This window comes from Heterocephalus glaber, unplaced genomic scaffold (genome assembly GCF_053883595.1).
Source record: "Heterocephalus glaber isolate CG9 unplaced genomic scaffold, H.glaber_assembly_v1.0 deba00001497, whole genome shotgun sequence".
NCBI lineage: Eukaryota > Metazoa > Chordata > Mammalia > Rodentia > Bathyergidae > Heterocephalus > Heterocephalus glaber.
In genome coordinates, this window is record NW_028258320.1 from 69,396,948 (window position 1) to 69,412,981 (window position 16,034).

The 16,034-nt window shown below is 36.9% G+C and overlaps 1 protein-coding gene across 6 annotated transcripts in view; it reads right to left on the reverse strand.

Annotated features, from left to right (window-relative positions):
• Fhip2a (FHF complex subunit HOOK interacting protein 2A) overlaps positions 1-16,034 on the reverse strand; it is a 39,492-nt gene that overhangs the window by 11,922 nt on the left and 11,536 nt on the right. For all 6 annotated transcript variants that reach the window (XM_021253373.2, XM_004838869.4, XM_004838870.4 and 3 more), the window contains 11 exons: positions 15,558-15,727; positions 12,776-12,880; positions 12,207-12,329; positions 7,044-7,331; positions 6,669-6,865; positions 5,339-5,453; positions 4,785-4,861; positions 4,502-4,694; positions 4,147-4,316; positions 3,648-3,791; positions 1,796-1,886 (listed from right to left, as the gene is read on the reverse strand). In XM_021253373.2, coding sequence (XP_021109032.1) covers positions 1,796-1,886; positions 3,648-3,791; positions 4,147-4,316; positions 4,502-4,694; positions 4,785-4,861; positions 5,339-5,453; positions 6,669-6,865; positions 7,044-7,331; positions 12,207-12,329; positions 12,776-12,880; positions 15,558-15,727 — 1,673 coding nt within the window. The remainder of the gene's footprint in view (positions 1-1,795; positions 1,887-3,647; positions 3,792-4,146; positions 4,317-4,501; positions 4,695-4,784; positions 4,862-5,338; positions 5,454-6,668; positions 6,866-7,043; positions 7,332-12,206; positions 12,330-12,775; positions 12,881-15,557; positions 15,728-16,034) is intronic.

Genomic DNA, 16,034 nt, shown 5'->3' on the forward strand with positions numbered 1-16,034 from the left:
CTAAAGCAACTGGGGCTTACATTTTGTCCTTTTCCTTCATTTTCCTAGTAATTCATTTTTATTTTATTTTACAAAAGTGTTAGTATATGACAGACTGGAAATAATAAAAACTATTTCTTCCGTAGAGATACTTATCACTGAAAAATGGATTTTTAAAAGCAAAAGAATATCTCATAATAAAAATGAATTTTAAAGGCTCAATATGTAATTTACTTAAAAGAAATTTAGAGAGGTATTTTCTTCCATCTTTTCCCTTTTCAGAATTTCCTCATTCAGTACAGCAAAATTTCCTTGACCTCTCTAGTTTGAAAATTACAGGAAATTAAAACAATATATTCTCACCATAAGCATTACTTTCAGCTTTAAAAAAATATGTTTAAAACAATTAAAAAGCCAACTTCAGGGCCTGAAATTTAGCTCAGTGGCACCACGCCTGCCTTGAAAGCTCAAGGTCCTGAGTTCGATACCCAGTACCAAAAAAAAAATTGGGATGTGACTTTATATAGATTGGTACCAGGGATCGAACTCAGGACCTTGAGCTTTCAAGGCAGGCGTGGTGCCACTGAGCTAAATCCCCAGCCCCCTAGTTTTTAATAAATTGTTTTAAATTTAACATTTTTGAAATTCTGACCTCTAAGTAATAGTTTTTAAAATTTCTATCCTGTCTGTTTTCTAACATTTCTGAAACAATCATAATTGTATTTATAATCAAAAAATGCCAATGAGGGAAATTTTACAAAAAAAAATAAGTAATTTAAAAGTTCAAATGGTAGTAATGACAGATTTTTTTTAAATTCTTACTTCCTTTACTGGGTTATTATGGTAATGTTACTTGCTATCTCATGACTCCAGTAATTCATGTATTAATGTAAGCTTTGAATTCAGGCTTAAAAGTATTATGAATTAACTAGATGCAATCCAAAGGATTTAAATAAAAATATAATACATATTTTTCTCATGCGAAAATTTTCAAAATTTATAAATTTCAAATTTTGGACTTCACTTTCCAATTCTGAAATAGTCTATTCCAGTTATTTATTCAAGAAATACTAGGTACTGATATTGCAAAATGTATAGAATCCTGAGCTACAGATTTTGTACAATTGTACGGCAACTCAAGCATGAATCCCACCCTCAAAAGACTGATTACTCCATAAGCCTAAAACAATAAAGATAACATAAAGGGTGCAAAAGATGTAGAGATAATGCCAGGGACAAAGGAAAGACCACTTAATAATTAAGAGCAGACGTCTGAGAACATAGTCCCAGTGAGGCAGAAAGGTAGATGGAGTGAGTGAGACAACACTGAATCACCATCTGCATGGATGCTAAGGGAGAGCTAGGGATGTACTTCAGAGGCAGAGCACCTGCCTAGCTCGGGGAAAGCCTGGAATTCAATCCTCAGTACTAAGAAAAGGAAGAAGGAAAAGAAGGGTGTGGGAGGAGGGAGAAAGGGCAATGGGCTGTGGACTGGGGGCAAGGCTAGGTGGTAGAATTACCAGGTACCACATTTTGGATCAGCAGAAGAAATGGATCCAGGTGAGATATAACTTAAGAGTGAAACAAGAAATATATGGAGCACAGAAAAATCTTGAGAGAGAGTTGCCCAGTGAAATGCAAACCAAGGTCACCCGCACAAGAGGAAACTAGTAACAACAGCTCAGGTCTCGGTTTTTTTAAAGAGTGAGGGCTCTTTTCTCTGCAGTCATGGCTGTGGACAATTAGGCAATATGACAAGAGGTTTGTGTCCATACACTCATAGATTTCATTTCCAAAAAGCAGTTACGTCACTTACCTGCCTATGAGCATCTCGGAGGTAGGTATCATATCCAGTGCCCTCAACATGGTAGGATGATTTTGCGTCATCCGGTACCAGACAAAGAAAACTTCCATGAAAAAGGACATCAGAGTCAATAACAGAAATAACTCTCATAATATCTTTATATCTATTGTATGTGATATCTTAAGTTTAGCTGAGCCTTAATACAAACAGAAACTTGAAAAATAAAATTATAGTTTACTGACTAAAAATTCTTCCACTATTTTAAAGGTTTTATTAAAAAGTATTGATTCCTACTCAGCCATAAAAAATGAGAAATTAGAGACATTTATAGCTAAGTGGATACACATTGAGGAGATACTCTTAAGTGAAATAAATAGGACACACGTGTAAATACCGAATAGTTTCTCTAGTGTGAGAAACTGAAAGTGTAAATAAGGACTAATAATAGGTCATGTGAAATAGGAAGAAAAGGGGCAAAGGGGAAGGAAGTGGGAGGGACAGGGGAAAGGATAGAAGGGAATGGGATTAATATGAGAAAATGGAAAAATAGGAACAAAATCTTTGTAAATAGGGAGGACTGGAGGGGTTGAAGGGAGAGCTGGGCAAGGGTGAAAAATAAGAACCAAGGGAGACTATGTAAAGGTGCAAATTTCCAATGATGAATGTCATTATATTGTATACCTAAAGTGTACCAATGATTAGAATGAATAATTGATAATGTAAAACAGGAAGAAAAGGTCCAAAGGGGTAGGGGTAGTGGGAGGCACAGGGGAAAGGAAGGAAGGGAAAGGAAAAAATGATGAGAAATGGAAAAAATGGAAATAAAGTCTTTGTAAACAGGGAAGGGTGGAGGGCGTGAAGGGAGGACTAGGAACGGGAAAAAATAAGAACCAAGATGCATTATGTAAAGGTACAGTTCCCAATGAGAAATGTAATTGTGTTGTATACCTACAATGTACCAATAAAAGAATTTAACAACAACAACAAAAAAGTAGTGATTCCACGTAAACTAGAAGCCTGAGAAAGACTTTTTTTTTTAAGATTGCTGCACAATGACAGATTGGCACATGTGTTAATCTCGGGAAACTGACTTTTATTCATTTATTTATTCATTCATTCATTCATTTATTTATTTACTGGTACCAAGGATTGAACTTGGGACCTTGTGCTTGTAAGGCAGGCGGCAGACCACTGAGCTAAACCCCTGGCCCTGGAAACTGACTTTTAAGTAAATGAACTTGAGATATTTTTATGTACCATAATCTGCATTTCAAGCCACATGTAATTTTTTTAATACCACCTGTAAGACACAGGCATATCAGTGACAGCACTGCAAAGGAAAGAAAAAGAAAACTGCCACAGAAAAGGCACCTTAAAGGAAAAAAAAGTAGAGCTGAGGATTTAGCTCAGTGGTTCCAGCACCTGCCTCACAAGCACAAGGTCCCGCGCTCAATCTCTGCCACACACACACAAAAAAAGTAAAAACATGAACTAAAAATAAAAGCAATAACCCTGTGCTTAGCACACATGCGTAATAAGCATAATTTGTCAAACTGGCAATTCTCAACATCGTTATATTGGAATTACTTAAAATTAAGTCATTTATATTAAAAAAACAACTGAGCTACTTGAGGGTTTACTTAACCACTGATTTTTAAAAAACTGCTTATTAAGCAGAGCTCTTCTCAGGGTATCAACTAATGTTCCCTAGCTATCACTTGCTACATAATCAAGATAAAAGAATCAGGATTAAAAAAAAAAAGGCCAAGTTCATAATATGTTCCTGTCACAAACTAGGAGCAGAGCTCTCTCTATTATAAAAAGAAGTAAAAGAGATGCAAGTTAAATTTATACAGCAACTCACCTATTTACAATTTTATGGACTTCAGTCTTTCCGTCATTCTTGGGGTGGTCTGGCGTAATGGGAGGTGAAGAACTAAGCCACTCTTGTTTTGACAAAGTATTATCTGGTGAAATGTCAGTAAATAATGGATCTTCTTCCAGATCTCTAAGTTTAATTTAATGATGTATAAAAAAATTATTATGGTATTTTCTAAACCAAAAGATTCTCTATGTTCTGAGAAAATATTACATAATTTTTCTAGTGTATATATTTAATAGATAAATCACCATTTTATACTAACAGTAGCAAGGATATGTTAATTTTGTTAGTAGGCTGAATGAACAGAAAAATCTCTTGCAATTTAAAATGATGGCAGTAGTATCAGGGCATCTAAATTTTACTCCTAAAATTTTTCAAGCCATTGGAGGTATTTTTTTTAAAAGTATAAGGGCAAGAACTAAAAGGAGGGAAAGTCCTGACCCTGTGAATGCTGACTTCCCAGAGGTAGGTTAAAACTTACACTGCGCCTGCTATTAATCCATTCTCTACCACATCTTTGTCTTCTGGACACAGAGGCTTACATTCTGTATAATTTCTTTCTTCAAGATTTCTTAGGACCAAGTTGTAAAGAATGTGCTCATTGGGTTTTTGTAGAAGATGTTCAAACATTCTCAGTGTCATTATGCTTATCTGAAAGCAAAATTGATAAAAGCTAAGAAATATCTTCAAATAAGCTGTTCATTTTGCCATCTTGTAAGTCATGCCTTTAATTTGTAAAGCCACATAAAACAACGAAGTTGGTTTTAAAACACAAGTATGTTAAAGTCAGGATTTCAAAGACTCTAAGCCCAATATTAAATCACTACACAGCTTACCTCATCAGATATGTGATCACAATGTTCAATTAATCTATGTCTTAAAGGATGTCTGCTAATTTCTACAAGAGTCTCTGGTTCTCTCTGCTCTCCTAGGATGAAAACCACCATTTCTTGAAGCAAAACTTCAGAGGTTACTTGCCGAACAATGCGATGAAGCAGAGCAGTTGATGTGAGAATACCCATCTCAGAACTGAGCACAACAAACAGGTAATTAGTGGGGAAATAGGACAACAACAGTGGTATTTTTGTTGTTCTGTTTTTAAGGAAAGAGGCTACTCACGTTTGCATTAACTGAGGTTCCATAACACCAATGAAAAATCTCTCATGAACAGCTTTGGCAAGAGCAACAGCAGCAGTCTAAAATACAGTGTTAGCATCATTTTGTTAGTGGAAAAGAGATTAATCTGTAACATCAATAAATCAGTTCCACATCTGGAAGTGTGGAGGACAAAACCTGCCTACTGACCACAAACCTAGATTAAATGTTGGCAGTTGGGTTCTTTTTTTTTTAAATTCCCCCAAATAAAAGAAACAGTACCAAAAAAATTATTTCAGAAACATACTCCCAAAGAGAGCTAGAGAGAAGTCATTGTTGTAAAGTCAATGTCTGTGGAGCACTGTACCATAATACAATATAAAGAGATATAAAAGAACTTGAATTTTGATTTGTTCAGAATTGTAATGCACACACCTGATTTTTGTTTTATTTATTTTATCAAACATAATATCTTAAGACAATTAAAACATATTTGGGGATATAAACTAAGTAGTCAAATTTCACTTAGTAGACACTTAAATCTTAAAATTATCAGTAGGTAACAAAAATATTCAAACCTTTTGTGCTTCCTTAATGAGCTGGTCACAATAATCAAACCAGGAAAGAAATGAAATTAAGGCTCGTTTTCCTGGAAATGCTGAAGCATCTTCTTTATGACTATATGAATCCAAGCTGTAGGACAGGGAAGAAATGCTAAGTCCACAGTTATTTAAAAGCATGAGTCCTATTCAGTACATACAGAAAAATGAAGGCACACAAATGAATTCAGTACACATGCTATAATATATTCACAAAGGCAATGCTGGGTGACAATCAAAAAAGGATTTATAAAAGAAGCCAAAGATAAGAGAAAGCCTTTTAAATAAAAGTTGTAAATCATTTTTATTTCTTGAGAGGGAAGAGAGAGACTAAAACTGAATGGATCAGCAGGAGAAAACCATTTAGACAGCTCCTCATAATTCTGCCATAAACTTGACCAAGTAACTGCAATGAAAAGATGGAGGTTCTCAGCTTCTGGGATGCAAGGAAGAAGAAAAAGGAATGGAGGATCTGTAGAAAGACAAAGTGACTGGCCAGCTGCTCTTCCTGCCTTAAATGCAATACAGCCATACAGCCATAATGTAAATAAGTGGCTCTGGCTGATAGATGTTGGCAGAAAATACCACAGAAAAACAAGCAAAAAAAAAAGGGCTAAATATTTGGAGAAAAACAATAAAAAGTAATCATGTCAAAATACTAGGAGTTTATAGGTGGTAGCATTATGATTTTTTTTTTTTTTGGTACCGGGGATGGAACTCAGGACCTTGTGCTTGCAAGGCAGACGCGGTGCCACTGAGCTAAATCCCTGGCCCAGCATTATGATTTTTTTATTTATGCTGCTTTATATTTTTAATAACTTATAAATGTCCTGTAATAACTGTATTTTCCCATGAGAATTAAGTAAGGGAGCCTAAAAAGGTGGGGGAAGGGGGTTAAAAAATGAAATGGAGAGATTACACACACACACACACACACAGGCTATATACAGGACACAGGAGACAGTTCAGAGGCTGTGGACGTTATTTCTAAAAAAAGGAGATCCCTCTTTTAGGGATTTCTGTTTTTAATAAAAATAACCAGGTAAAGTTATTGGTCTTAATATAAGCTCTTAAAAATCGATCGGTATAATGGACAAAATAAAAGTACTTCAACTACAGCACATAACAGCTGGACTGTTCCCACACCAATGTGTTACCACTGAATGATAAATTCAGTGCAAGCCTCAGGAAATCTTCCCACTTGACAACCTCTAGCAGTGTTGCCTTTTTCAAAACTAAAGATTTCTACTGTTTTAAAAGGTAGGTATACTAAGTCAGCTTTACGGGAAAATACAAGAATGATACTTACCCCCAGTTAATGGCTTCCACTGTTTCGATATCTAAGGGATCCACGGACTGAGGCAGGGCCCTGTACAGGGAGGCGAGTCTGTCGGTCAGCAGTTCGCACAAACAAGTGGTCTGAGTAAGGCACTTTGCAGCTGCGGGCTCTGGCAAACTTACTAACAACATCAAGCCCTCACATGCTTTCACGGCTATTCGGCCATCCTAAGGGGAAAAATACAGCCCTTCAATTCTTAAATTAGATAGAAATAGAAGCAATTAGACTGTTTAGGACAATTCAATATAAAAGGATTGAATCTTTTATATTAAAAGATTTTTTTCCATTCTAAATGCATGCTATTGTGATTATGTTGGGGGAAAAAAAGTAAAGATGATGACTCACAGGGCTTCGGGTAAGATTTAATAAAGAATTCACTAAATTATAATCCTGGTTTGGACGGACGACAGAGGCCTCTGGCAGGGCAGTGGCACTGAGGTCACCCAAGCTCTCGGGCAATTCGTCGGATGGGGGCTGGTCCTCCAGCTCTGCGGGCTCGGCTCCAGCAGCTGCACACAGCTCTTCCTGCTCTCGGGACTGTCCTGTACCAGCTGACAAGGAATCCTGACCTTTTAAAGCGTCTTCTGAAATTTTATTTGGTGCTCCTTTAGAAGCCCATGACTTCAACTTGTTCTGCAGAGGAGTACATGTTTCATAAGGTTCACGTTAAGAACTCTATGCACCAGAAGTGACACTCAATGGATCTTTCCATAATTAACATTCCACACACCTAAGATAGCGGTGAGTGGTGTTACCGCAAATGAAAACATTCAGACTTTTAATGAACCGTGTTTTAGGCCCAGTTTTAAAATTGCAAAGAATTTAATGACCCTCTGCATAATAACTACAGTGTTTACACCAACCCTAAGTAGTGGTGATAGTCTGGATTACTACAGTATTTACTACTTCTAAAAGCAACATCGGTGGGGAGAAGTTTCAATTTCAGTTTTTTCCTTGTCCCTAGGTTACTGTAAATATATCATCTCAATGTTAACTTTTCTAAGATTGTCGGCGGAGGGAAATTTATCAACAAAAATACTTTAAAGTCAAAAGTTGCCAAGCTTAGCCTTCAGGTTTCTACAAAGCCACCAAATTTTTTAAATATGTAAGAGCTTTTTCTAAGTTTTTTTTCTGTAAGTTTCTGCTCTATAAAAACACAAAAGGCTACTTTGAGGATATTTTTGTTTGTGTCTGAGGATAAGATTTGCTTGAAATACTAGTGTACCTCACCCCAGACACAAACCAAACACAGAGAGAGTCCTAACTGAGGCAAATGATCAGTTTCAAGGGAAAGGTATGTTACTTTCTATTTGGACATAAGAGCAAAATCAGATCTCACACACACAAGTTAAAATTCATCATGAACCAGCCTCTCCACAGGGCCTGTCACACTGCTGTGCCCATCACAGAGGTGCATTAAATAAAGGCTGAATGAATTCAGGGTTCCACTTCCAAAGTTATAACACAGTAATTGTAAGTCTTCCTACTGCTTTAAAAGTGGGGCGGGGGGGGGGGGAAGCTCCTCGAGCGACTGAGCTTACAGCTTGCACATTAAAAGAAAACAATTCTATGAAACTCAATGAATACTCCAAACAATGTTTTGCCAGGTTCCTTCGAAAGTCAATTGCACAGCAGCATCTTTTTTTTTTTTTTGAGACTGGGGATCGAACTCGCGTCCTCGCACTTGCAGGGCAGGCACACAGCATCATCTTTATGAAAGCAAAACGTTTTACTCCATCTAAAAATACTAATAATATTGTTGGAAGGGGGTCTCAAGAACAAAAGGAAGAACCACTCCTTCAGCCAATGTTTCTCAAAGTGCGATTCAAGACCAGCACCTCAGTCTCCTGTGGGGCTTGATTTAGAACAAAACACAACAGAACACAAACAGATTCCAGGTCCCATCAAGATCTTCTGAATGAGACTATCTGGAGATAGAGCCCAAAAATCTGCATTTTGAAAAACTCCCTAGGTGAGGAAGAACTGCTGCCCTAATTCTTACACTTAGCTTCTACCTTGAGCGACCTCACAGGTCCCCACATATTTGTGGACATCATTCCTGAATGTCTTGAACACCCCTCCCAAATCACAGATTTGGAACACTACCAAATACCTGCTCATTATCTCCATCAGGGTATCATGAAAATCATCCAGAACCAAAGTTATCATCTTCCCCTCAAAATAAACGCTCTCCAAGCTCACTCGCTTCTTTCCACTAAGCAGCTCCTTACTGGAGTTCAGGATCTGGACCTGAGCAGTTAGACCACAGAGAGACTACCTCTACACCCGAAGCAGTAGAACCCCCTTCAGCTCAACCTACCGCTTTCAACTTAGTTGCAGCCCTTGTTACTTCTTGTCGGGGTTAATCCATCACCTTCAGGTTGGTTTCCCCACTTTTCTCTCTCCTGTCAAAGGAACTCACTGTACAAAAAATACTGCCACCAAATGTCATCTCTTACAGCACAGACAACGTCACGTAACAACATCCCTGCTCAAAAACTGTCAGCGGCTCCCCACTGTCTACAGGTCAGCGCAAACACCCATCTTGTGGTTCAAAGCCTTAACAACAACTAGTCTCCTGTCTGTCTGGGCTGGCATATATCCAAATTATACTGTTTCTTGGACATACTCCATTCCCCATGTTCATGCATTCTTACCTAACGTCTGTCAAGGCACATTTCAAAGACCTCTATCGATGAAGTCTTCCCTGATGACCTCAAGCAAATGTCCTATCTTCATGCTATGGACACTTACGGCGGTCACTGCAAACTTCTTATGCTTCTCACCTTAGCCTCCCTTAGATCACTGTATCTGAACATTCACTTTACCATCTTCATCAGACTGTAAACTTCTCTGAGCAAAGACTATTTCTAACCGATCTACCATATACTGTATACTTAACCCAGAGTAAATGCACATGGTAACTAATATAACTGAACAAACATTAGATTTCAGGGGACAAAAGCATGAGAACTGCAAAGTATTTTATTACTATCTGTACTTAAAGCAGTAAAACTGCATTCTCTGAAGATTTATTCATTCAATAGGAGTTAACTGGGCAGTTACTACAGTTTGTGCTAGACATTAGAGGAGCTGTGAAGACCCAAAGATTGATGAGAGAGTCCTTGTCCTCAAGGAGTTTATTGACCAGCAGGAGAAATAAAATGTACACAAATAATTCCAATGCAAGGGACACTGTAACAACTGACATTAAAAACATGAACAAGGTTAACCATTCAGAAAAATGGAGATCGTTGCCACTCTAGGCTTTGGAGAAACATGTACTATAATACGCAGCACAAGCCTGACATGTCACTATTTGTCGTGAGGTTTAAATGAGAGTATTTCTCTGAAGACAGGTACACAAGGTGTATCTCACCACTAACACACACAGACCTGCAAATTTCCTCTGCTTCTGATCTCTGGCTATATACTTCTGAAGGAAGTTTTAGAGACCTTGAGAAAGAAACTCATCAAATTTGGGGAAAATCTTCCGCATCTAAATTGCACTAAGGCATCTAAGGAAATTCTCAAAATCTCGTATTTAACCAAACTGATCTCTTCTCCCTTCTCTCTCTTCCTCCTCTGCTTCCTTTCTTCCCCTGTGGTACTGGGATTGAAGCCAGGGCCTCCACTCTGAGCTATACCCCCTAGCCCCTTTTCATTTTTTTATTTTGAGGCAGGATCTTGCTAAGTCACTAAGTTACCCAGACTGAGCTCAAACTTGCAGTCCTCCCCCTCAGTCTCCCGGAGTACTGGGATTACAGGCCTACACCACCGTGCCTGGCAAACTGATCCGTTTCTTATAAATATATTAAAACCAAAAGAACTATAATGCTACCCTCATTAACAAATCTGTAGAAACCTGAAATCTGGAATACTAGAGGAGCTGTGGGGATTAATGAGGTAGAGTCTTTGAGCTCAAGGGGCTTACTGACCAGCAAGAGAAAATGAAGCGCACACAAACAATTCCAGTGCTAGGGAGGCTGTGATAACAGACGTCAAGAGCATCCACACACTCCTATCCTCTCAGAAAAATGGAGAAGGCTGCCACCTCAGGCTTTGGAGAACAATTTTGAAGCAAAGTTGCAAAATAAGATACAAAATACGATGCACATCATGAAAAACGGGTGTTTGCTGTCTTTAACACTAACTACAAATTTAAATTTACAGTTTTGTAGCTGGGCTGCTAATGTACTTCCCCAACAATGCATTATAATAATAATAAGATCCTTATTATTTATTTAAAACGTGAAATAGAAGACAAATCCATCTATTAGGATGGCTAACAGTAAAAAGCAAAACAAAACCCTGCTAACACCCAGTGCTAGGTCAGAAAATAGAACAGGAACTTACATACACTGCTGAGGAGATGTGAGAGGACAACGCCACTACAGAAGAACGGTTTGGCGGTTTCTTACGAAAATAAGTATACATCTACAATATAACCTGATAATCCCGCCACTAAGCATTTTTCCAAGTGAAATGAAAACCTAAATTCAAACAAAAGTTTGCATGTGACTGTTTAGTGGCTTTTTCCATAATTGTCAAAAACTGGCAACAACCCCAAAGTCCCCCGTCAGAGGAATAAACAACTGCAGCGCTGTCCATACAGTGGAAGACTCACCAATAACGGAAACAAAATCACAAAGGAATCTCAAATGCACTGAGCAAAATGGCACATTTGTATCACTCTGGGAAAGAGAATACTATCGGAACAGTAGATCAGTGACTGCTACAGGCAAGGGGACAGGAAAGGATAACAAAGGGGCAATGATGAAAATACTGTATATTTTGATTGTGGTGCCACTTACATAGCTGTGTTTGTCAAAAATCACAGAACTGCAGACCAAAAAGAATGAATATGTAACTTACACCTTAACGCTTAAAAAAAGACAAACGAAAAAGACAAGTCTTTAAACTAAAAAGACAAACACACCATAACTACCTTTTCTAATATACTCCTAAATGTTTTCACCATTAGAAAAAGAAAGTGAATGAAAGCAAAAAGTAACAAAACTTATTTTCTAGTTTAAAACTGGAAGTCAAATCCAAAATATCAACTGTGATTTGGTGACAATCCCAAGTGCCGGATGAGGTCGGAGAGTTAATTACAGAGTTAACTGTGATTATTACAGCTGTACCTACCCTCCTCACCCACACCGGACTGTCCCTGTCACACATGAGTTCCAGCCGCCCAAAAACAGGCCAGGTCACAATCTCCTGTGAGTTCTCCATACAGCCACAGTCTTTCTAACCCCTGGCTTTGTATCTGTCCAGTCTCAGCACTTCCCCAAATATCTGGCTCGTCTGTATTCTTTGAAAATCTTCTTGCCCTAAGAGATCTCAATTTAGAGTCAAATGATCTTCAGTGCAAAATAATTCTAGGAAGTGAGACAAACCATGCAACAACTTGCAAAATGTAATTTCTCTTAAGATTATTTACAGAATACAATTTTCATAACAAACTGAATAAGCACACTTTGAAGTGTAAGATGTATAGCTTACCTCCAGAAAAAAATTAACCAAATAGGGATCCTGTTTCAGCTTTGCACACACAATACAGAGAAACTGAATCTCTTCATTTTCCGTTGGTGTTGCAAGCACTTCACCACAGAGTCGAATTAATTTCTGCCAAAATATTTTTTAAACTTATAAATATATGTAAATAACTATTTACCTTATATTTAAAATTTTCAAATATTGGAAATATCTTGTATTAATTAGACAGAACATTAAGAATATTTACCATCACCTATTTGTAAGTAAATTTACTAGTAATAAAATTTTCAAGTTCATTATCCACAGTTAACGGGGTATACAATAAACTTTCCTCACGAAGTCGTGGAGGTAAAGTAAAAAGAAAATTAATATATAAAACTTTAAACAGAACTATAAAGATATGAAGTACATGTTATACAGTCATGCATAAGGAAAGCTCTAGAATTTGCTAATTTTTACATGTTATTTTTAGAATAATTTCTTTTATTAATCTTAGTCTTATAAAAATAATATAAAACTGCTTCTATTCTAAAAGAAATTAAGTGAAATAATTTCATCTAAGAAGAAGAAAATACCTGCACAGGCCTGTGCACGTTAATGTGTGGAAGCAGTGGCTGCCGGATTCTCCCCAGAAGCTTAGTGTAGAACACCAAAACCTGCTGTTTCATTCCTGGAGGACACTGGAAGTAGCCAACGGAAACCAAACAGGCAAAGAACAGAAAATACAAACACGCTTACTCGAAAGCTTAAACAATGTTTATAAATGTAGCCCTCAAGGCAATGTAAAAATTGGCCACTTAATGATTTTATCAGAATAAAAAATTTTTTTGTTTCTTGTTTGTTTGTTCGTTTGTTTGAGACAGGGCCTCGCTATGTAGTTCAGACTGGCCTTAAACTCACTATATATAGCCCAGGCTGGCCTTGAACTCACAGGAATCCTCCTGCCTCAGCCACCCAAGTGCTGGTATTACCTGCATAAGCCACCATGCCTGGCAGAATAAAAATTTTAATTAACATTAATGGCTGCCATTCTGGAAATAAAGTTATACATTCGAACCCTAATATAGTGCGTGAGACCATGGCCTCTGGTAATTACAAACAGCATGGTGATAACATGCGGTAGAGACGAGAGAGTGCTTTAGGCGATGTCAACTGGGTGAGAGCTAGGTGAACATGAAACTTCCTCCTTGCCAAGCAAAGGCCGAATCTTATTTATACTAATGACAGGTGATCAACACTTTCCATCACCTACACACAGGAGTAAAAGAAATCTCTCTCTCTCTCTCTCTCTCTCTCTCACTCTCACTGTGGACTGAGTATGAATCAGGAAGGTTATCGACTCTATTACTAAGCAGTGGATACCACTGCACATATAAAATAGTCACAAAAGGATTTATTTCCAAAGTATCATAACGACATGCTAACTGGAAATAGTATGATCTAAGGACTATAAAAATAATTTTTGTAACCCGATATTTTTTGAGCTAGCAAGTATCTTGTATTATTTAGATAAAACACTGATAATATTTACAATCACCTATGTCAAAATACAGTTACTACTAGTACAATTATTAATTTAGGGCTCAAAAAATCATCTAATACTTATTCAATTTTATGTTACATAATCTCTCCAAAGAACAGGACAAACAAGGGAGGAAGTGAATGAATTGCAAGTTATTAGGGAACAAATTTGTTGTTCAGAAAAATATAAGTGCAATGTATCTGACTTAAAAATGAATTGGAACATTACAGACTTAGTTAAAAGGAAATTGTTTTTAATACTATTCACAGATCTCTTTGATGTTAAATGTACCCGTTAATTTTAGTTTGATTTTTCAAATGTATTAAAGAAAATTACAGAAAAGAACAATAGATTTTTTGAATTAGGGGATACTCATTAGCGATCACTTCAATGTTTTTAAAGAACAGAAAGATTAACCAGAGGTCACAGGGTGCTGCTAATAAAGTTGCGACTGGAAGCCAGGCCTCCTAACCTCGAACCAAAGTTCTTCGTCTTCCCTCACACTATCAAATTCAAGGGGTGAACAAAAAATATGGTGAATGTTTAAATTTTTAAAATTTATTACAATAAAAGACACATTGCCATAAATCCCCCCTCAAAATACTCCCCCTTGCTTTGAACACACTTATCCGATTGTTCTTGCCACTTTCTGAAATAATTCTGGAAGTCTTCTTTTGTGTCTTTTCATGTCCCAAATTCATGAAAAGTATTTATGGCAATTTCTGTCAAATAAAAACATTATGGTATGTCTTCATCCATGTTATTCACCAGATCTGGCACTGTATGACTTCTGGCTCTTCCTCAAAGTCAAAATGACCAAGAAAGGTAAATATTTTGAATCAGTTCAGGACTTTGAGGCAGCCATGACAGCACGACTAAAGATACACAAAAGAGGACTTCTGGAACTGCTTCAGAAAGTAGTACAAACAATGGGATAGGTGTGTTCAAAGTGAGGGGAATTAATGGCAATATATCTTTTACTGTAATAATGTTTTTAATTTAAACATTCACTGCACATTCCAGTCATACCTTGTAGTTTGAAAACTTGTCTCTTAAGTACAGTCATGTACTACACAATGTTTTAGTCAAAAGCAGACTGCATATATGAGGATGGTCCTATAAGTTATAATGGAACCAAAAAATTCCTATCACCTATTTTTTCTGTACCTTTTCTATATTTAGATATGTTTAGATACACAGATACTTACTGTGGGGTCAGAACTGCCTACTATTCAGTACATGTGTGTAGCCTCAGGGCAGAAGGTTCTACCATCCAGGTTTGTGTAAGCACACACTATGATCACACAATGAAATCATCTAATGACACATTTTTTCAGAACATATTCCTGTCATTAAGCAATACAAGAATATAATTTGAAAGTTTTGTGGCACAAAATATTATTTATATATGAGCTTTTTCAAAGAGTTTTCAAAATTCATTAGGCCTAAAACTCTGAATTGATTCTACTCATCAGTTCACTTAAAATCGGAATAAACAGTGACATTCTTCAAAACACTGAAAAATAACTTTTGTAGCCCAACTGTCACTAGGTTTTCATTTCGTTTGATTCTGAGCATATGTACTTGCACATATTTTCATAGAGGTTTACAATGAAATTCTAAACAGCCCAAGTATCGCTTTTGGGGAACTCTGCTATCTCTGTGTATGTCAGAGTTTTGTACAAGCTGCTCAAGCTGCTCCCTCAAACTTAACTTGAACCATGCCATGTGCAATATGTACCTCTATAAAAAAAAATACATGACAGTTTCTTTATGTCTAAGGCATTATTGCAGCTATTACATACCCACAGACATGGTGTAGACTAGGAACTTACATCAGCTTTCCCCAAGGTATATAATGTTTCTAAGATCTTGTGATGGAGTAAATATTCCATACATGGCCCCGTCTCTCCAGATTCCCTTTCATTTTCTTCTTGAACCAGTATATCTAACATCTGTTCCAGATGGGATGGAATGTTCGTATCAGTCACTGGGGCTTTATCATCTAAACAATAGAAAAATATCTATCAAACATTCAAATATTCTTAAAGTGCCTATTTGTGCAAAAATACCACCTACATTTTCCTAGTCTCAAACTGAGAAAATCCGAACAACAGTTACATGAGGTGTTATTACACTGTACTATCTTTGCAAGAATTAAGAAGATGCTTTTGCCATATTCTTATTCAAAATCTGTCCCAATATTCTGAAATATATTCTAGCTAATATTCATCTATAATAATTTAGAACTAAAAGCCACTTATGTGGGAAATGGGAACATGATAAGAAAAATACATGTAAATATCAAGTTT